This window comes from Molossus molossus, unplaced genomic scaffold, assembly GCF_014108415.1.
Source record: "Molossus molossus isolate mMolMol1 unplaced genomic scaffold, mMolMol1.p scaffold_m16_p_8, whole genome shotgun sequence".
In the NCBI taxonomy this organism is placed as follows: domain Eukaryota; kingdom Metazoa; phylum Chordata; class Mammalia; order Chiroptera; family Molossidae; genus Molossus; species Molossus molossus.
In genome coordinates this window covers 94246734-94269044 of record NW_023425402.1, presented here as the reverse complement: position 1 = coordinate 94269044, position 22311 = coordinate 94246734, and the positions used below count along the sequence as shown (strand labels likewise).

Genomic DNA, 22311 nt, shown 5'->3' with positions numbered 1-22311 from the left:
TAATGGAACATTTTAGTTTTGCATTACTCTTGAAGATGCCTTTGTTTTTAAATACACGAACAGAGAAGGAAAACAGACATTGGCAGGCAGCAAAGGTTTCAAACACGGAATTCCAACATCCCTGCACCACACCCCTCCCCACCGAGCAGCAGGGACAGAATAGTTACATTAATGCAGAATAAGGACCCAGAGGTTCCTTGGGGGCTCCTTTCCACCTCGGCATGGATCCCACCTCCATCTCCTTGGAAACTACTAAAGATAACCTGTTACTCCAAGGGAGCGTTCTCCCGGGCAAGGCCAACTGTGAGATTCCAGCAAGCAGCGCAGCCTCGTGCAAACATTGGCAGCTATTTTCAGAGGGTATAACACTTTTTTTAAAGTTGATTTTATTTAAAATAGAAACACATTTCAGCTGGGCTGTTAACAGCCCTTCATAACGGAGAGCACCCCCGTTCTGTCCCAGTTCTGAGTGAGCGTCTCCAGGAGGCCGGCGGCCTGGTGAGCCGGCATCGGGAAGACAGGCCCCGCTGTGCAGACACCCTCGCCAGCGCGCTCACTCAGAAAGCAAGCGATTTCCTTCTGTGTCCCCATCGCCGCTCAGCTCTGGGAAACAAGGCGGGAACCGGGCCAAGTCACTGGTTACAGGCAGGACGGCCAGCTGGCCTCCTTCAGGAATAAAAAGCACTTCCGCCGCTGCTTCCCAGCGCTCCCCTGGGCCCCACCGAACCCCGACTCACTTCGTGGACTGGCCCGGAGAACCTCGAAGGAATGGACCGCGCCCTTCATTGCTGCAGAAAGCGGAGGCCCAGTGATACTGAGAGAACCTTTCCCAAACTCAGTTGAATCCGTGCCCAAAGCAGTCATATCCCCTCAGAATCAGGGTGTCTGTTCCACCCACAAGAAAGCAGTCCCAGAGAGGGGAGGGGGGTCGGTGATGGGGAAGGAGGAAAGTGGGGGGAACGCCTAAGTGAAGGCGCTTCACTCATAGCATCTCTGACCTTCCCAGCGACTCGGCGAGGTGCAGATGAAAGGGAGTCTTGAATGAACCTTGTCCAAGTTTACCTGGAGATAGTAAGTTATAGGACTGACATTCAAACCCTGACTACTGATCGCAGAATCCGGCTCTTCCTACATCGTGCTGCCTCCCACCCTATTTCAGGTGTAAAGATGGAGTCTCTGCAACTATGTTTATCATAACTACCCTGCCTGCTCCAACATACCCACCTCCTCCCTCCTGTGCGCCTTGCCTGGATGTCCGGTGTGGCTTCCTGCCTGGGCTCTGGAGCTCAAGCCTTCTTGTCAGCCCAGTCCTCTTGTACCCTATATCCACTCGCCTTCTCAGTCCCTTCAATTATTTCTTTTTTAAAAAAACTTATCTTTATTGTTGAATGTATTACAGATGTTTCTCACTTTTCCCCCATTGACCCCCTCCTCCCCACTCTTGCCCCCTCCTGCCTTTCCCCACACTGTTGTCTGTGTCCATTGGTTATGCATATACACATATAGGTTCTTTGGTTTATCTCTTTCCACCCCCCAACCCCCTTCCCTTTGAGGTTTGTCAGTCTAACAACCAGTTTGTACTTCTTAATCCCTTCACCTTTTTCACCCATTCCCCCAACTCCCCTCCCATCTGGCAACCAACAAAATGTTCTCTGTATCTATGAGAATGTTTCTGTTCTGCCTGTTCATTTTGTTTGTAGATTCCATTGTCGATAGATATGTATTCATTGCCTTTTTGTTTGTTTATATTTTTTATCTTTTTCTTCAAAAAGACCCTTCAGCATTTCACATAATAATGGTTTGGTGGTGATGAACTCCTTTAGCTTTTTCTTGTCTGGGAAACTTTTTATAATTGTCATAGATTCTAAATGACAGCTTTGCAGGATAGAGTAATCTTGGTTGTAGGTTCTTGCTTTTCATCACTCTGAATATTTCTTGCCACTCCCTTCTGGCCTGCAAAGTTTCTTTTGAGAAATCAGCTGACAGCCTTATGGGAACTCCCTTGTAGGTAACTGCTTTTCTCTTGCTGCTTTTAAGATTCTCTTTTTGTTCTGAACCTTTTCATTTTGATGATGATGTGTCTTGGTATGGACCTCTTTGGGTTCATTTTGTTTGGGACTCTCTATGCTTCCTGGACTTGTATGTCTGTTTCCTTCACCAAGTTAGGGAAGTTTTCTGCCATTATTATTTCAAATAGGTTTTCAATTTCTTGTTCTCTCTCTTCTCCTTCTGGAACCCCCAAGATGTGAATGTTGGCATGCTTGAAGTTGTCCCGGAGGCTTCTTACACTATCCTCATTTTTTTGGATTCTTTTTTTCTTTTTGCTGTTCTGATTGGGTGTTTTTTGCTTCATTATATTCCAAATCGATGGTTTGCTTCTTGGCTTTACCTACTCTATTATTGAATCTGTGTAAATTATTCTTTACTTCAGTTAGTGCCTTCCTCATTTCTGCCTGGTCCTTTTTTATACTCTTGAGGCCCTCACTAAGTTCACTGTGAGGTTCTCACTAAGTTTATTGAGTATCCTTATAAGCAGTGTTTTGAACTCAGCATCTGTTAGGTTGCTTATCTCCATTTTGCTCAATTTTTTTTTCTGGAGTTTTGTTCTGTTCTTTCACCTGGGACCTGTTTCTTTGTCTCCTCATTCTGACCACCTCCCTGTGCCTGCTTCTGTGTATTACTTAACAAGAGGTATGGGGCTAGCTGAGACCAGGTGCTGCTTGTTTGAAAAAATTTAGGAAATCCTGAAGCAGGATCAAAGGCAGGCCAATTCTATGGTAAAGCAACTGGCAACAGCTTGGGTGGGCCTGAAAGTTGGGTGGGGCGGGGCCTCAGGGAATCACCAGGGCGGGGCTACCAGTGTGAGCCAGGTTGCTGGAGCCCCAGATATTGCTTCTGTCTGCTGCCCCAGGGAAGGGCTCACCAAAGGAACAAAGGCCTCTGACAGCTCGTCTGTCCAGGAGAAAGCTGCCTCTGCAGCCCTCGCTCCAATGCCAAACAACTCAGTTTTTCCCCATTTGTCTCTGGTGCCTTTCAAGCTGCTTCCCCTACACTGGAGCCTGGAGGGTATGAGTCCGAGTAAGTCCGTGCGCGGGCCCTTTAAGAGGAGCTGCCTGGGGCTCCAGCAGCTGCAGCCTCCCTGAGCCTCAGTTCCTGCTGGTTTTAAAGCCAGAAGTTATGGGGATTCTCCTCCTGGCACTGGAACCCTGAGTGGGGCACCTGGTGTGGGAGGGGGACCCCCACTCCTCAGGAAGGACCTTCCCAGCTGAGGTGTCCCCCTGATTTTTATCCAACACGTGGGTGTGGGACCAGCCTGTCCCTTCTGCCCTCCTACCAGTCTCGATGTGGCTGCTGCTTTAATTCCGTAGTTGTAGGACCTCCATTCAGTTCGATTTCAGGCGGTTTTGAATGATAGTTGTTTTGTAGTTTAGTTGTAACTTTGATGTGGTTGTGGGAGGATGCGATACTGCGTTTACCAACCCGCCATCTGGACCGGAAACCCCATCAATTATTTCTTAAATTGTCCCTCCACCCACTCCCCCCATTAGTACTCGTATTCCAGCCCATACTTCTTTCCCTGTTGCTGTGGCTTTTAAGCGTTTTCCTGCCAATCCATCTTGAACACCGACTGCAAGGTCATCTTTCTGAAAAGCCAGTTCCACGTCACTCCAGTCTACCCTGTTCCCAGCCCCCGCTGCCTGCAGAATGGCACAGGAGGCCGACAGAAAGCCGAGGGGGGCAGAGAGGAGAGAACGCGGAAGCACGTCGACGAGGTGCGAGGGAACGATGGAAAGGAGGGTTTCCTGGGGCCCAGGGAACTTACAGCTCCTGCCTCTGGCCCCCAGGCCGCCTGGCCCCAGATCTAGGGCACCACCCACTTCATTCCTTTCTCCTTCCTCTGAACCAGCGCGACTCAGAGCCCTGCTGGATCCGACGTCCGCCTGACCCGGCCCATCCCTCTCCCACGGCACCTGTGCTTTAACCTCACAAGCTGCATGTTTGCGCATCATGTCCTTCCAACCCTGACTCCAGGCTGGTGACCTACCCTGTACCTGAGGGGAAAATGTCTGCTCCGCTTTGAAGCCGTCCATGAATCCCAGTGGCCTCTTCTCCACTGTGCCCCGATACATGTTAGGTCAGCTACCCACCTTCCTGCTGCACTGTGTCCAAGTCCTCTTCCTTCAGGGACAAGTCCTTGATCAGCCAGCACCAAGCACAGTGCCAGGTACAGAGTAGATGTTCACTAACGGTCTAATACATGTGGAGATGGAGCTCGGAGTCCCCAGCCATGGGATAAGTTTTGTTGGAGAGGGTCCCACCCCCGTAGGTACTGGATCTCATGGACATCTTTCTAAGCATGTTTCCTGCTCTCAAGGATTCAGACCCATGTAATCTTTTCTGGGTGTCCGAGCCATGTTTACAGAACGAACAGTTTTCCTGCTAGACTGTGAGTGATGTGCCTGGACCTGCGATGTGTATGGAGCCTTTTGCTGGCTCGGGTTCTGTTTTCATAAACCTATCGTCTTCCTGATCAAGTTGCCATTTTACTTATTTATAACAGTTGCTTTCATTTCTCCACTTTAACTTGCAGATGCTGTGGCTTTTAAAAAGGCTGGACACCTTCCTCTGTAGAGCAAAAGGCACGGCCTGCGGGGCGTCTCCTCGTGACGGCTTCCCCACTCAGGCCTGTTTCACTTCGGTTCACAATCCCTTTCTGCGTGAAGGCTGATAACCACCGTTGGACAGACAGAGCCTTACCGTAAGAGTATAGAAAGACTACTTATATAGTCAAGTCTTCATCCTACGAAGCTGCAAACACTATAGAAAGATTCGTTTCAAAACACCTAAAGGTGTTGTAAGCTGGAAACTCGAAAGGAGCCCACTCCCGTGAGGACGAGCAAGTGATCAGCTCTGGTGATGCTTACGTTTCTCAGGGTGGGTAACAGGTTCCCCAGCAAACCCCCTGCACACGAGACACAGGAGCCGACCCCTAGGGACAGGGATTTACCTGCGCTCTGGATGCCAGTCTGGCTGCGGTCTGGGCTGCATCAAAGACTCGGCGAGAAGACTGATCCTTGCAGAAATTTATATGCCGACTGGCTGCATTTTCATTAAACCTTCTCATACAAAATTGGCATTGAATATAATCTGAACGTAAGGATAACAACAAAAGGCAATTAGCACTTCAGGAACAACTCTGAAATGGATGATAGGAAATGAAGCAAATAGGATATGAACTCTGCCCCATCATGAAAGAACATGGTCTCAGGTCCTGGTGTGGGCGACAGCCTATTCTGTGTGTGTGTGTGTGTGGGGGGGGGGTACAAGGCACATGAAGGGTAGAGGAGGGGTGTTGTTCTATTTGCGCACTTACTTGAGTTAAGAGCGTACCCTTAAAAAGTTGACATAAATTATACTTAGGAACTTCCCAATTAAATTTATTATTTAGTGGATCTTTACGTAAAAAGTAGCCCTGGAATCACAGAATGTTGGTATTGATGATTCAAAAGGGCACAGAAGATTCAAAAGCGCAGGTCGTGGCGCTGGGTGTGACAGAAAGACGGAGAGTTCGCGGGCAGCAGAGGGAGAGCAGTGTCTTGGAATGTGGGTTTCGGGGTGCTGCAAAGCCCGTCACTCACAGAAAGACCAGCCTCTGCAGTGCGAGCTTTTTCACTGAGCTCGGAAGTGAGGAGGCAGGTGCTACGTTCAGGAGGGAAGTAGTAAAAGGGGAAAAGGTGAGGATTCAAAGAAGAGAAAAAGCAAAGGAGGGGTGACTGGAAAGAGGCTCTGGGGACAGGTCCAGCTCCCAGTGTTAGAATGTCCCAGGCAGGGTCTGGGGAGAGACAGAAGAGGGTGCGGGGGGAATAAATGGCGATGGAAGGAGATTTGACTTTGGGAGGTGAACACACAGTACCATATACAGATGATGAATTATGGAATTGTACCCCTGAAAATTATATCATATTATTAACCAATGTCACCCCAATAGAAAATTAACAGAAAAGAAAAATAATGTGCCAGGCAGCTCTGTGGGCACAAGGTCCTGCGTACATCTGAATACCTGGTCTGGCTCTCATTTGCAGTGACTAGAGTGGGAGAACCGGGACGTGAGAAACATCCAAGTTCTTCTTAGAACGTGGAGCTGCTCACAGCAAAGCCAGATGGGGGCCCTCTCCTCCCCGGAGCAGGCAGGGAGACATGCGGGGTTTTGTTGGGTTCGGTTACCTCTCCTTAAGGAATGACTTCCCACCCCCGGAAGGGTCTGAGACAGCCGACCTTAAACTCTGCAGGGGGGTTGGGGTTAGTCAAAATCCCTACCTGTGTGGGTGGGTATTTAAGGCAGTGATGCCTTCAAAGTTCAGAATCTTCTGAAGGCAACTTTTACAGTACTTTGGGGAGCTTTCTGTATCAGTAAATCATTTCCTAAAGTGACTACTTGTCAAATGTGAGGATTGGAGGGAACTGGAAAGAAATAAAAGATTAGCACTTACCCTAACCTTTTATTTCATGCTCTGGAAGTCAGTACTTAATCATTAACTCAATACATATTGAATACCTATTCTGTGCCAGGTGATACAATGTCTCTGTAATCAAGGACTAGGCATTCCGGTACAGAGACAGTTTTCCCACGGTGATAAATTCCTTGAGGAAAAGTAAACGAGGGCAGCATTGGGAACCGGTGCGGCTCTGCCGCCTGCCTGACGGGTTTGGAGCCCCAGCTCGTCACCTGCTGTGTGTGAACTTGGGCGAGTTACTCAACCTCCTTAAGCTTCCATTTCTCCAGCCCCTACATATCACCTACTTCATCAAGTTGCTGCGACCGTGAACTAAAATAATCCATACTAGGGCTTGGCACAGTGGGCGGGGTAGAACATACCATGACTGTAAAGAAACAGGCCCAGCAAGGTTGTGTTTCCAACCACCCGACTAGAGTGAAACTGCTTAGAAAAAGTGCCATCATCAAGCAGAACTCAGGGTGGTGTAGAAAACCATCTAGAACTCAGCTCTTGGCTGGGTGGGTATTGCTTCAGTTTTACCTGCTGAAAAATCAAGGCTTCTATCAGAAATCCTGCTACCATAGATCCGGCTGAGTCCAGGCAAAGACAATGATATGGCAACAACTGCTTCCTTCATCCCACTGGTTCATTCATTCACCACTGCCCTCCCAGCCAACAAAACCTCTGAGAGGACTAGAGGACGCAGCAGAGGACGGAGGATTAGCATTCCGCACTGTAAACTGTGAAAGGAGGTGGCATGGGTCCTCCATGAGTTCACAGGAGGAACACGAAGCCCTGACTCAGGGGACAGAGATGGGAACTTCAAACACTTTGAGAATGGAAAAGTATTTTTCAGCAACAATAATCCGAACACAGCATGACTGAGCTGCATGCTTGACTTTCATCTCAATCGGAGTCACCTCTGTCTCTATCAATTACAATGTCATAAAAATCACTGTAGACTATTCATTTCAATAGATGATGTTTTTAAAAGTCTGACTACAAATGGATTCTTACAAGGACTATTGGGAGGATGGTCCGATCTCGTTAAAAAGAAACTAGAAAAGCAAGCATCACTTAAGAATGCAAGAATTGCCCTGGCCAGTTTGGCTCAGCGGTTGGAGCTTTGGCCTGCAGTCCAGAGAGACCCGGGTTCAGTTCCTGCTAAGGGCATGTACCTCGGTTGCAGTTTGTCACTGGCCCTGGTTGGTTGTGCGGGTGGCAGCCACTTGATGTGTCCCTTTCACGTCGATGTTTCTCTCTCTCTCTCTCTCTCTCTCTCTTCCTCTCTCTCCCTCCCACTCTATCTAAACAAAAAATGGAAAAATGTCCTCGGGTGAGGATAAAAGAAAAAATAAGAATGCAAGAATTTTGTTGCATACACATGTCTATGTAGTCCCGTGACAATGGTGACCAAATGTTCCAGGCCTCACAGAAAATCCAAGTTATAAATATTCACTAGCACCCTGGCCAGTTTAGCTCAGCAGTTAGAGCATTGGCTAGAGGACCAAAGGGTCACAGGTTTGACTCCCGGTCAAGGGAATATACCTGGGTTGCAGGTTCCATCCCCAACCCCATTCAGGGTTGTGCAGGAGGCAACCAATTGATGTGTCTCTCTCATATCAATGTTTCTTTCTCTCTCTCTTGCTCTCCTCCTCCCTCCCTTCCACTCTACCTAAAAAACTAATAATAATGTAAAAATATCCTCGGGTGAGGATAAATAATTGAATAAAATATTCAATATCATTGTCCCCATAAACTGTCATAAAATCCCGGAAAATAGAATGATTGGCAGACTTCTTTAATTCAATAAGAACTAGAATAAAACTACATATGTCAAAACACTGAGTCAGGAAATAGGGAATCATGTTAAGAGAAAAAAATATAGAAAACTACTCGCAAACTTGTGCATATCAGGCCATATTATATATTGCTCTAGGATGGCTATACATTTTCTACTATTTAAGCCTGAGAATATATGTGCTAATATAAAATCCCTAAACAATCAAAATAACTGAATAGCAATTAAAGTGTGCTATTGTTTATAATCATTTTGTTTGCTGCATACAATTATAATAAGGGCAAGAATTTAATAACAACACTATATTTTAGCATGAAATTGTAAAGGGCAGAGAAATAAATTGTATGTTTGATGAGGCCTTACAAAGGGAATTATTTATTTAAAAAAAGCAGTAATCACATTTTAAATTCAACATGAAAATGACAGAAATTCACATAGCAAGACATCTGATGTGGTTTCACTTACTCAACTAAAGATCTATAAATAGCTGTTCAACCTCGGAGCTTCTGCTATTAAAATAAAGCATTTCTCATAAAAGATGTTTTTGTTATACTAAGCTTGTTGCCAAAGTATTATCAAAATCACAACCATAACTCTTTCTACTGAACATCTTAAGACAACACATTATTTTAACTACATTTTCATTAGCACCCAGCAAGAGTAAAGCACTTACTAAAATTATTATCTGGTAAAGATGTTCAGATGATTTTTATAGCATGATTACACAATGCTTCTTTTTAACTTTAAAAATAAACTTTGGTAAATAATTTACATGCAATAAAATTCATCTGTTTTAAATGTAGATTAAATGAGCTCTAACAATCCCCAATTAAATACAGAACAATTCCATCACCTGAGAAAGTTCTCTCATGCCTTTTCAGTCAATATTCTCCCAAACCCAGTCTCTGAAACCTGAAATTTTTAATTTTGGTCAAGTCCAATTTATCAATTTTCTTTTTAAAAATTGTTAATGCCTGAGTAACCTTAACCCTTAGATCAAAGATTATTTTTCTAGAAATTTTAGAGTTGTAGTACTTATTTTGGTCAATGACCCATTTTGAATTAATTCTTGTATATGGTATGAGGATCAAGGTTCATTTTTCCCACATTGATAATTAGCTTCCCTAGCATTATTTGTAAATAAGACTATCCTTTCCCATACTGAATTACTTTGGCCAAAAATCTATTGCCCAGATAGGTGGGGGAGAGGGAGTCCATATCTGTATTCTCTTTTTTGTTGAACTGATACACCAATACCAAACTATAATGATTACATAACATTATAGGTCTTGACATAAGATAGTCTAAGTCCTCCAATTGTATTCTTTCCCAAAAACTATGTCCAGTACAGTATTGAATAAAGGTGGTCAGAAAGGACATCCTCATTTTTCTTCATTTCTCAGTAGCAAAATGTTCAGCTTTTCACCATTAAGTGTGATGTTAACTATACATTTTCAAAGATGTCCTTTATTAAGGAAGTTTCCTTCTATTTCTACCTAAGTATTTTTTTAAACATGTATGGGTGTTAAAGTTTGTCATAGCTCTGCCTATATCTATTGAAATGATATGTGCTTTTAAAAATAAAAATATTTTTAAATATTTTAACAAAATTAATATGATGGATTACATTTACTATTTCCTTTTGTGTTACAAGCTGTTGAGTCAGCTCTGACTCCTGGTGACACTATGAATGGGTGACATCCACCATGTCCTGTCCCCAGCATCCCTGCTCAGATCCTATGGCCTCCTCCTGCCTATGGCTTCTTTTATGGAGTCAAACCTGCTCATGTTGGTCTTCCTCTTTTCCTGCTGCCTTCTATTTTTCTCAGCATTATTTTTTATTCCATAGAACCCTGCTTTCTTTTGAGGTGTTGGAAGCAGGACAACTTCAGTTTTGTCATTTTGGCCTCCAGCGATGTTTCAGGCTTAACTTGCTCCAGGACCCACCTGTTCATCTTTCTGGAGGTCCGGGGTATCCACACAGCTCTCCTCCAACACTGTGTTTCCAATGAGTCCATTTTTTTCCTATCCGTCTTCTTCACTGTACAACTTTCGCACTCAGTAATCGGGAATATGAGGAGGTAGATGATGTTAGCCTTGGTCTGTAGTAACATCTTTGCTCTTGGTGATCTTTCCTAACTCTTCCCTTGTTGCCCTTCTGAGTCTCTGCTTTCTCTCCATTTCTTGGCTACAATCTCCATTTGAACTGATGACTGAACCAAGGTAAGCACATTCTGCATGTCATTATCTCCTTGATGTCTTCGTTAAAGGTAGGCATTTCTTCTGTGGTCATGATTTTTGTCCTCTAGATGTCTAAATGCAATCCTCCTTTGGCAGGTTCTTCTTTCCCTTTCATCAGAAGTTGTTTCAACCATTGCTGCTTTCTGCCAGAAAGGTGTTATCTTCTGCATATTGTAAGTTATTGACATTTCTTCTCCCAAACTCCACTTCTTTCCTGAGCCTAGCCCAGATTTTTCATATGATATGTTCTGTGTACAGATTAAATGAATAGGGATAAAATACACCCTTGTCTGACACCTTTGCCGATAGGAAACTATTTTCTTCCTCTACTACAAACTGTATACTTCCTTCTACTTAATTTAGGTGTAATTTGTTCTTCTATTTTTAACTTCTCAAAGAGAAAATTTAAGGTAATTGATTTAAACATTTTTCCTTTTCTAATATAAGCATTTAAAGCTGTAACATTCCTTCAACGTATTGCTTTAGCCAAATCCCATCAATTTCTATATGTTTTCATTACTATTCAATTCAAAATATTTTATAATTTCTCTAAAGATTTCTTATTAGATCCATGGGTTATTTAGAAATAAGTTATTAATTTCAAGCTTTATTTGAATGTGGCCAAATAACTTAGTCTGTATGAGTTCAATCCTTTTAGACTTGCTTTGTGTTCCTGCACATGGTCTATGGGTGAATGGTCTACATGTACTGGAGGAGAATGATATTCTGCTTTTGCTATGTGTCACACTATAGTTATAGGTGTCAATTAGGTCCAGTTCTCTATACCCCTGCCGATCTTCCTGCTGCTCCTTTCATCAGTGCCAGAGAGGAATGATCAACTCTCCAGACAGAACTGTGAATTCAGCTACTTCCCCTGCCGTTTGGTCAGTTTTGTTTCATGTTCTTTGAAGCTCTTTGGGTACATACACATTTAGGACTGATAGGTCTTCTTGATGAATATATCTTTTAATCAGTATCTCTGCTAACAATACTTGCCTTGAAGTGTACTTTGCCTGATATTAATATGAGCCACTGCAGTTTTATGATTTTTTGATGTATATATTTTTCCATGCTTTAAACATGCCAATCAACAGTCATTTTGACATTGCTGGTGTTTATTTCTCTTTTTACCTTTTTATCTGTGAGGAAAGGCACAAATCCTAAGTGCATGGCCCCACAAAATGTTCATAGGCTGCGCATGCCCAGGTCACCAGCCCAGATAAGACGACTGTCCCCAGCGATGCCCAAGGAATCTCCTTCTGGTCCTCCCCACCCCTCCAAGAAAACCACCATCTGACTTCTAACCTGAGATTCAAACTGAAGATTCTAAAACATCGAGTTTCTGATATTTACACACCAGGATAGCTGCCTTCCCGCCATCCTTTGAGGCAGGGGCCTGCTGAAGCAGAAGCTGTCCCGCAGGAAGGGCACCACCCTCCTGGCCCACGGCCACCAGCTCGTTCTATCATCTCCCTGGCCCACTTATTTGGGTCTTTAAAGTGTGTTTCTCGTAGAAAGCATATAATTGGACCTTGCTTTATTATTTAGTTTGACCATCTCTGCCTCTTATCTAAACTTTTAGGTCATTTTTATGTAACTGTCCATAGTAACTGTCCATGTCTATGTAACTTACCATCTTGCTATTTTACTTTATCCCATCTCTTCTTTGTTCCTTTTTCCTCTTTTCCTGTCTTCTTCCAGAATGAGTTTTTTTCATTTTATCTCCACTCCATATATTGTCTTATTAGCCTTATGTCAATATTTTGGGGTGTTTACTGTAGGGTTTATAATAGGCATCTTCACAATATAATTACTCGATTTTCAATTAATACCTATTCATGTATAATGTGAACTTTTCTACAATGTTTGTCCCTTTTCCTCAATCTTGTCCTATTGGTTTCATACATTTCACTTTCACATGTTATAATTCCCACAATATACTGTTATGTATGCTTAAATAGTCCATTAGAACCCTCAGCTAACATTATACTCAGTGGAAAACAAGACAAGGATGTCTGCTTTTGCCAATGCTATTCAACATAGTATTGGAAGTTCTAGCCAGGTTCAGACACAAGAAATAAAAGACATACAAATTGGAGAGGAAGAAGTAAAACTATTTCTGTTCACAAATGACCTAATCTTATATGTAGAAAACCCTAAAGATCCCACACCTAAAACAACTGGTAGAGCTAATAAACAAAATTCAGCAAAGTTGACGTATACAAAATCAACACACAAGAATCAGTTGTATTTCTATACAGTAACAATGAACAATCTGAAAGGAAAGTTAACAATTCAATTTATAAGAACATCAAATAATAATCTGCTTTGGCAAGGCGGATTTTTTTAAAAAGACAAAAAAAAAAAAGAATAAAATAGAAATAAATTTAACTAAGAATGTGAAAGACTCATACACTGAAAACTATAAAACACTGCTAATGGAAATTAAAGAAGACATAAGTAAATGGAAAGACATCCCATGTTAATGGATTGGAAGACAATATTAAGATGCCAATAATGCCTAAATGACATATAGATTTAATGAACTCCATATTAAAAATCCAATGGCATTATCAGAAATTTCAAAAAATTCAAAAAATTCATATGAAATCTCAAAATTCCCCTAAATAGCCAAAACAATTTTGGGGAACTCATACTTCTTGCTTTCAAAACCTACTACAAAGCTACAGTAATCAAAATAATGTAATACTAGAGATGGACATATAGACAAATGGGATAGAATAGAGAGCCCAGAAATAAACCCTCTCACATATGGTCAACTGACTTTTAATAAAGGTTGCCGAGACCAGGTTGAAAAGAGCAGTCTTTTCAACAAATAGTGCTGAGAAAACTAGATAAGCACATGTAAAACTAGATATCCAACTTCCAACAAAAATTAACTCAACATGGATCAAAGACCTAAGTGTAAGAGCTAAAACTACAAAACTGTTAGAATATGAGGGAAGGCCTCAGGACATTGGATTTGGGGGTTGGGGGGTTGACATCAAAAACTAGGCAACAACAATAAAAAGATAAGTTGGACTTTATCAGAATTAGAACCTTTTTTGCATCAAAAAATATCATTAAGTGAGTGAAGAGATAGTTCACAAAATGGGAGAAAATATTTGAAAATCCTGTATCTGATAAGCGATGAATATGAATATTAACCTAATTGAGCCTCTAGACCTAAATTCCAATTTACAGAAAGACAGAGGGTAGAATAACAAGTTAAACGCTAATATAACTAAAAAAGCAGACAAATCCAGAACATGAGAACCTCTAAAAGATAATTGGCCTGGTAGGGGTGTTGTTCAGGATTAAAAGAGACTAAATAAACAACAAAAGACAATGTTTAAACCTTGATTGAATCTTGGACTGTGGCTAGAGGATGAGAGCTTTAAAAGACATTCTTCAGATAACTGGGAAAATATGAGTCTATATGTTGAGTGCAACAATACTATTGTGGTTATGCAGGAAAATGTACTTACACTTAACAAATGCATACTAAAATAGTTAAAGTGTTATAAATTTTGAAACTTACTATTAAATAGTTCTGCCAAGCCCTGGCCTGGTGGCTCAGTTGGTTGGAGCATCATCCCATGCACCAAAAGGTTTCGGGTTTGATTCCAGGTCAGGGCACATACCTAGTTTGGGGGTTCAATCCCCAGTTGGGGCGGGTACAGGAGGCAACTGATCAATGTTTCTCTTGTGCTTCAGTGTTCTTCTCTCTTTCTCTCTTCCTCTCTAAATTCAATAATAAAAAACATCCTCGGGGAAGGATCAATATATATATATATATAAATAGTTCTGCCAAAAAAAAAAAAGAAAACGTGAGATAGAATATATGAGAACAATGTCAACAATTGTCAAATTTCAGTGAAAGGTATATGAGTGATCATTGTACTATTCCTTTCTCGTTTCTGTAGATTTGAAAAATTTAAAACTAAAAAGTTCAGGCCCTGGACAGTTTTGCTCAGTGGTTAGAGAGTCAGCCTGCAGACAAAAAAGTCGTGCGATTCCGGTCAAGGGCACATACCTTGGTTTCGGTTCAGTCCCCAGCCCTGGTCAGGGTCATGCAGGAGGCAACCAATCTATGTGTTTCTCCCACATCTATGGTCCTCTTTTTCTCTCTCTCTCTCTCTCTCTCTCTCCCTCTCCCTCTCCCTCTCCCTCCCTCCCTCCTTTCCTCTCTATCTGAAGATAAATGGAAAATATCCTCGGGTGAGGATTTTAAAAAACAACAACAAAATACCACTAATAAGTTCAGGGTGAAAAGGCTGTGGGTCACTATATTATACAACTTAAAATGGTGACGTTTAAATATATATATTTTTAATAGATATTTTGAGAAAGAGAGGAAGGTGAAGAGAGAGATAGACACAGTGATGTGAGAGAGATACATTGATCAGCTGCCTCTTGCATACACCCTACTGGGGATTGAGCCTGCAACCCAGAATGGAACTGGGACCTCTCAGTCCATGGAACGACACTCAGTCCACTGAGCCACACCGGCCGGGCAAAATGGCGAAGTTTATGTTACAGAAATTTTATCTCAAAAAATTAAAGAGCTGTAGGTCTCTGACGTTGGGGAGTTATTACAGAACTACTTAACTTGCTCTGACAGCTCCATTCCCATATGTCATGATGGGAACAGTGTCCCCGGGAGTCATGTGAGCTACATAATGCCACGACACTGGGTACAGTGGTCTTCTCATGTTGAGATAGAGTTAGAAGGAAACACAGAATACTTAGGCAGAATTAGAAAAAAAATAGGATAAGATAAAATGTAAGATAAAATTACTTTTATATATTTTAATTCCTATTGTTAATTTTAGAGTTACTAGGAGGAAGCAAGACATGACCATTTGGCCAGAAATTGAGCATAGCCTCAATTGGTTAAGAGTAAATGTCAAAAGCAAACCACACTGGCCACACACCTGGGTTGATGGACGGAGGGGGAGGAGGTGGGAGAGGCTGGCCTTCTTTAATGGCTATGGTACACTGCTTCGCTGATCGAATCGCATTAATAAAGTCTTCATGTTGTTGTCTCCAGTTAGCTTTTCTCACAGGTTGAGGCTATAAAAAAATAAAAGCAACATATACTAGCCTAGACTATATATCTCTCCACTATCATTTTTTTTTTTCTTTTGCAGCTGGGATTTGAATTTCCAGGAAACAGGACTGTGAAATTTGGAGAGGGAAGGAGAATTTGTTTTTCAAAAGCACTAAAAGAGATTTGGAAAATACAGTAATAAAATCATAAGTGACAGTAGTGAAGGAAAACACACAATAATGATCAGAAAAACAAAGTAACTACAAAACTTTAAAGGAAGACTTAAATGTAAGATTAAAAGTGACTTTCTTCCAAGTTAATTGCTAGATTTAGTGCTACTCTAATGAAAGTATAAACAAGATTCTTTTTTCCCACATCTGGAAAGTATCTGAAATACATTTGGAAATCTCAGTGAGCATGATTAAAAAGAAAACAGGGAAGGTGGATTATACTTACATGACTTTACACTGCTCTATCGAGCAAGAATGAAACCAGAGAGCCAGAAAGAGGCTTTAATGTACTTAAGGATGTAATCAAGAATAAGGAAGACACTGATAATACCTTGGGTGGAGGAGCAGTTCTCACAGTGGGGACACCAGTGCCCTCTAATCTTTGCTTTAAGGAATTGAAAGGTTTACGCTTTTTGTTGAAGAGTTTTTTACATATTGGTCCATGCCTTTCCTAAAAAAGAAAGAGAGGGGATTACTTTTTTTTTTAAGGTATAAATCACCAAGTTTGTAATGCTGCAATGTACTCAGGCAGCCCCCGCTCCAGTGACTGAGCTGCACCTTCAGAGCCAAGTTCGCTCTCCAACTCTCAAATCACAGTAGAGCAAATCCATCTGGCCCCTCGCCCCTGTTACACATAGCTAGATATTATGTTTGGTCAAGGTCAACAAAAGGACTCTACAGCTAGAGACTCATTTTACATTTGGTTTTACACATTTAACTCTACCACTTGGGCTGTATGAATGGTTCTAAGCATTAACTAATGTTGAAAAGACAAACTTTGCTTTTAAAACTGAAATAAATATTTCTGATCACTGAGCCATTTTCAAGGGCTCACTGAAACCAGTGAAGTTGTGTCGATCGCTTTTATTCTGTGTCCTGCCTTCACTGTTTCTACATTTCAAAACCAAGGCATTTGAGTCCCAACAACCTTAATATTCAGTTTTACCATCTTTTTTAAATAGCCCTTTGCACACAGCAAAGGAAAATGTAGCATCCTACCAATAGAACCTTCTCAGAAAAACACTTCTTACCACTCAGCATTTCAAAATTGAGTTTAAATGGGCCACTTTTCTATGTACAGCAAATTATACCACTTAAGTCCTGAATAGGAGAGGAGAGGTTTCAAAGAAATAGTTGAGAACATCTGCAAAAGACAAGTGGAACAACCATACAAATACATGAAGAACACACCAATTCAGTTTAAGTTATAAAGATATTTTCCTTGAATTTACCCAAACATTCCACATGATTAGCGAAGTCATTTATTTCAGAGCAAATCGAATCTTATCATATTCAATTTTAAAATATTACAATAGCCCTGCCGGTGTGGCTCAGAGGATTGAGCATCATGCCATGGACTGGGAAGTCCTGGTTCAATTCCTGGTCAGGGCACATGCTCGAGTTGTGGGTTCAGTCCCTAGTAGGAGGTGTGCAGGAGGCAGCCAATCGATGTTTCTCTCTCACATCAGTGTTTCTCTCTCTCTCCCTTCTGCTCTCTCTAAAAAAGATCAATCAAAACATATTTAAAAAATATTACAATATTTGCAAGATGATGGGCAAGTAAAACATTCTTTACTCCAGCCAGTGGTCCTCAGCATTTCTGGTACAAAAACCAGGGAACCAACACATGGAGCTGTGCCTGTATGGCAACTCTATGGAGTCTGTTACTGCACCACTGTGAGATAACACCAGCCTCCTATTCCAAGTCCTTTTCCTTGATGGCTAAGTAACCCGTAAGAGCTGTCACTTACATAGTTGCTTTGTGTAGACCCCACAAAACACAGGCTCTATGAAAGTCACTGTACCTGTCTCTAAACAAGCCACACCATTTCAAACTAAAGGAGAGAGATCAGATTAGTTGATCAGATGCTCTCTGTAGCCTAGAAATAGGCCTAGGAAGTAAAACTCGAGAGAACCCAAGACCCGCTTGACATTGATTTAGTGATCCCTCTTCAAAGGGTACCGCCAAGGTCTCAACCCCTTCCCCTGGGTGTGGCCTGGGCTGGTGAAGGCAAAAGCAGCACCTTGTGGGCACCGGGCCACTAGAGGCCCTGGAGCGCCCCTTCTAGACTCAGGAAGCTCTAACTGCACTTAATTAAAGAACAGATACTTCATTTCGTTTTAATCCCCCAGAGAGATAAAGCCTACAACCTCATTTCGTAGTCTTGTCTCCAGTGTAGTCGGGCTTGTAGTTCAAGTCCTTGTAGTTCCATGTGAGTCTCCGTGAGCTACGATGTCCCAACTACCAAATGCATTATCCTAATTTTTAACATCCTTTTTCTTGGGAATCTTTGCTTAATATTGGGGTTTAATACCCGTTTGATCCCCAAACTTTGAAATAAATCAAGCTTTATTCCACCTTCCAGGCCTTGGTCAGGAAATGTTAGATGTAGTTAGCTCGAAATTAGTTTAACAATTAAACCTTGGAAAAGGCCTCATGTTCATTTTGTTCAAATTACATCAAAACCCCTGAAATTGGAGGGTTCTGTCTTTCTACGTGGCAAAGCAGGAAACCAAGGGAGGTTAAAGGACTTGTCAGAATTAGTGACAAATTTGAGGCTAAAAGCCAAGTTTCCAGATGCTCAAAATCCAATGTTCATTCCTCTCGACTAGCTAATTTCCCTGGTGCTTTGGCCTTAAAATTTGGATTCCTGATGCTTATAGAAAAGGAGAAAGAGCCAAAACCTCTCCAGAGACTATCAGCTGTGCCAAGACACTTTCCTCTGGCATCTTTTCCACTCGAGAACCACGTTTAACAAGCTCCCTTTCTAGTGGGGCAGCATCGGACAGCCGCCGTGTCCTCCGGGCCTGCCAACCACAGGCTGTGTGCTCCTCTCCCCTTGCTTTCCCTGCACATCTGTCTTTAATCTTTGCCACTGCGGCCTCCTCACTAGCTTGACAGTTCATTTAACTCCAATGAAACACATCTACAAAATGTCTTTATGTTTACCAGAACATCTGCGGCAAAGCGTCGTCCACAGACTTCACAGGGAAACAGTTCCTGATTGCCATCTGTATAGGATCCAAGAGCACATCGCGTTAGTCTCAGGGAACTGCCTGCCTGAGAAGAAACGACAGGCTGGGACCTCTCGAGCTCCGTGTCCTCGCTCGTTTCCCCCCCGCCCCCCACCAACCACCTCCTTCGCCTAGGAAGGTCCTCAGGAAACTCACCCGTGTTTTCCTCTCATGTCACTAAACAGGTCAATTGCATGTCCTTCAGGCCATCGTGTATAATTATAATTATTTAATATCTAATATATTCCCAAACGAAGTGCCCAATAGCTTTGCTTTAGACGTTAAGTGCGAAGTTAATAACCTTAGTATGAAGTCATAGATAACCCAGCAGTAATGCCTGGAGGGCTCCTAGCAGAAGTCTCCGTGTTTGCTAGGTGGCGGCATGCCAGTTTATCAGGGACCATAAGGAAAAGGTTGCCTAACCACGGAATTTAAGGCAAACTTTTCTGAGAATGGCTTCCTCTTTCCCAATAAACAATCTTTGATGGAAAACAACTCCTACCTGTGAAGAAGGAAACAGAAGAGACTGGTGAAATGGATTAAGTAGAGCTGGTAGACTTTTACCGGAATGGGGAAAGAGGTACCTTAGCGACGAAGAAGCCTATGAGGATGATGAGCACTGCCCTGGGGTCCGTTCAGGGGCGGACCTCCTGATGGGGCCAGTGCACAACACTGCTGGCACTTCATTTATTTTTTATCCTCACCTGAGGACATTTCTCCATTTTTGTTCAGATAGAGTGGGAGAGAGAGAGAGGGAAACATCGATGTGAAAGGGAGGGACACATTGAGTGGCTGCTTCCCATACAACCCCAGCCAGGGCCGGGGACGAATCACAACCGAGGTATGTGCCCGTGACAGGAATCGAACCTGCAACTCATTGGTCCACGGGCTGACGCTCTAACCACGAAGCCAAACCGGCCAGGGCACTGCTGGCACCTTATATACAGTGGTGAATGAGTGAAGGATTAGAATCATAATATGCTCACTACTTGCTGTTGTTTTTAATATTTAATTATAGTAGTATTTTAAAAGTAAAATGAAGCATAAACCCACCCTGGCTGGATGGCTCAGTTGGCTGGAGCTTCAACCCATACACCAAGAGGTTATGGGTTTGACTCCTGGTCAGGGCACATACTTAGGTTGTGGGTTCAATTCCTAGTCAAGGCATGTATGGGAGGCAACTGATCGGTTTCTCTCTCACTCTCCCCCCACCCCCCTGAAATCAATAAAAACATATCCTTGGGTGAGGATTAAAAAGAAAAAAGAATAAACTGAAATATATACAAAAACAAAACAAGCTGAAACTGTGCCATGTCCCAATGCCTCAAAGTACCTGACCCAGAGTAAAGTGCTCAATAAATACTTGTTGAATGTACGGGCCAAACAATAATTGAGTTTCTACCACAGGACCAATCATTCATTCAATAAATATCTGCTCTATGCAACTGTGGGACTGCTGAGAGAAGCCACACGTGGTCCAGCACAGAAAAGGAGAAAAGTATGCACATAAATTAAGTTAGGAGAGTGTCACGAGGAAAGAAAAACATGAATTCTGCAAAAAAGTGTTTCACTTCGTATTACTTCCTTTCTGTTCATCTGGACTTGAGTCTATAAAAATTTTAAAGGCAGTTTGATCCTGGGGAAGATTTTACACTAGAATTAAAGCCTGGAATTTTCCTAGAGACCAGGGGAGCGATCCAGAACGCGGACGAGAAGAACCTCAGCTGTGGAAGAGGAATGTGACAGGTGGGAGGATGACGAGCCGGGGAGGAAAGACAGGATTTTAGTCACAAGCTCAGGTCGTAGGCCTGAAATGCAAAGGAAGGAGGACAGGGAAGACACTCTGGTCAAAGAATCGACAGCAGGACTAGCTCCGAGGGGAGCTGGGTGGTGGCAAAGAGAGAAGGGGGCCCGAGGATGGACAGGATGGTAGGGCTGGGGACAGAAATGAAGAGTTTGAAAAATTGGGCCACGTTAGTATGAAAAATGACCTCAGCTTTGGAAACACTGAGTTTGAAACAGAGTCGGCCGCCAGCAGGCTGGAAATGAGGGAGGTCACCACTGGAGACACAGATGCAGGCTTTGTTTGGAGAGTGAGGTAGAGGCATGATATTGCCAGGGAAGCGGTCATGGAAAGAGAAGCGAGGGATGATCCCGAGGGAACTCCACGTGTGAGGGCCAAGAAGATGATGATGATAAGCCAGAAAGAGAAGCAGGAGAGAACAGGGTCATGGAAACCAAGGGAAGACAGTTTACAAAAAGGAAGGCTTGATTAACAGGAATCAGATGGTAGCTCATTACACATATTGTTGATTTAAATGATTTCTTCTCACATCTGCCAGATGGTATTGTATTTGCAACACAGGTCATCCATTAGAGCATACAGAAACACCACTCATCCTCTCTGTTCTTTTGGCCTGCTAGCTCTGTAAAACAGGGTTTTAATTTTTTTTTCCCCCAGCAGAGATATTCCATCCCTCCACATCCTTACTTGCTAATAAAAACTGCTCATTCTAATGATAAAACAGCTGCTTTTTCTGAAACACTAATGAGGGTTTATTTGTACAAATATTACTTTAACATTTGTATAGTGTTTTCCTGTTCCCCAAATGCTTTTCATATGTAATCTCATTTGTTCCTCACAATAATCCTATGAGATAGGGTTGGTGGTATTATTATTATTATTATTATTATTATTATTATTTACAGATAAGAAAATGGGAGGTTCAAGGTTCGGTGGCTTCTCTAAGACCACAGGTAATAAGTGGTAACACTGACACTTGAACCTGACCCATGTATTAAGACTATTTATTCAGCTGTCACCATAAACGTAGATACATTACTCAGTACTAACCTGCAAAGCAAATGGTAGGCCCTGGAGAAACAACAGCCTTTGGTTTAAATCAGTGAGTTTACAGAGTTCAGTGAATTTATTTATTTTATTTATTTTTTTATCCTCACCCAAGGATACCTTTTTTTGCATTTATCTACAGATAGAGCAGGAGGGAGAGAGGGAGGAAGAGAGAGAAACATCAGTGTGAGAGAGACACATAGACTGGTTGCCACGCACACGACCCCAACTGGAGCCAAGGACAAACTGCAACTGAGTACGTGTTGTTAGCGGGAACCGAACCCCGGGTCTCTCTGGACCGCCGGCCAACGCTCTAACCGCTGAGCCAAACCGGCCAGGGCGAGTTCAGTAAATTTAAATGACAGGTACAATATGATTCAACTGAACAACTGAAATACATGTACCACCATATTCTAAATGACATTCAACTTGGAAGCTTGACTAACAAAGAAAAAAGGGAACTGGCCTCACTCAGTTGAACAAACACGGAGACTAGTGAGGTCTACAGTGTTAGTGACAGAATGCTGAATCACATGGAATATATGATCACTGGGATCTTAAAAGAATTCTTTGAAATAACCAAAACACTCTTCCATAGGTGAGTAATTAAATAAACTGTTATA

At 42.5% G+C, this 22311-nt stretch overlaps 1 protein-coding gene across 2 annotated transcripts in view; it reads right to left on the bottom strand.

Annotated features, from left to right (window-relative positions):
* The window catches only part of ZC2HC1B (zinc finger C2HC-type containing 1B), a 35109-nt gene that overhangs the window by 5909 nt on the left and 6889 nt on the right, over positions 1-22311 (bottom strand). For both annotated transcript variants that reach the window (XM_036249434.1, XM_036249435.1), the window contains 4 exons: positions 18773-18834; positions 16154-16273; positions 15477-15615; positions 5009-5148 (listed from right to left, as the gene is read on the bottom strand). In XM_036249434.1, coding sequence (XP_036105327.1) covers positions 5009-5148; positions 15477-15615; positions 16154-16273; positions 18773-18834 — 461 coding nt within the window. The remainder of the gene's footprint in view (positions 1-5008; positions 5149-15476; positions 15616-16153; positions 16274-18772; positions 18835-22311) is intronic.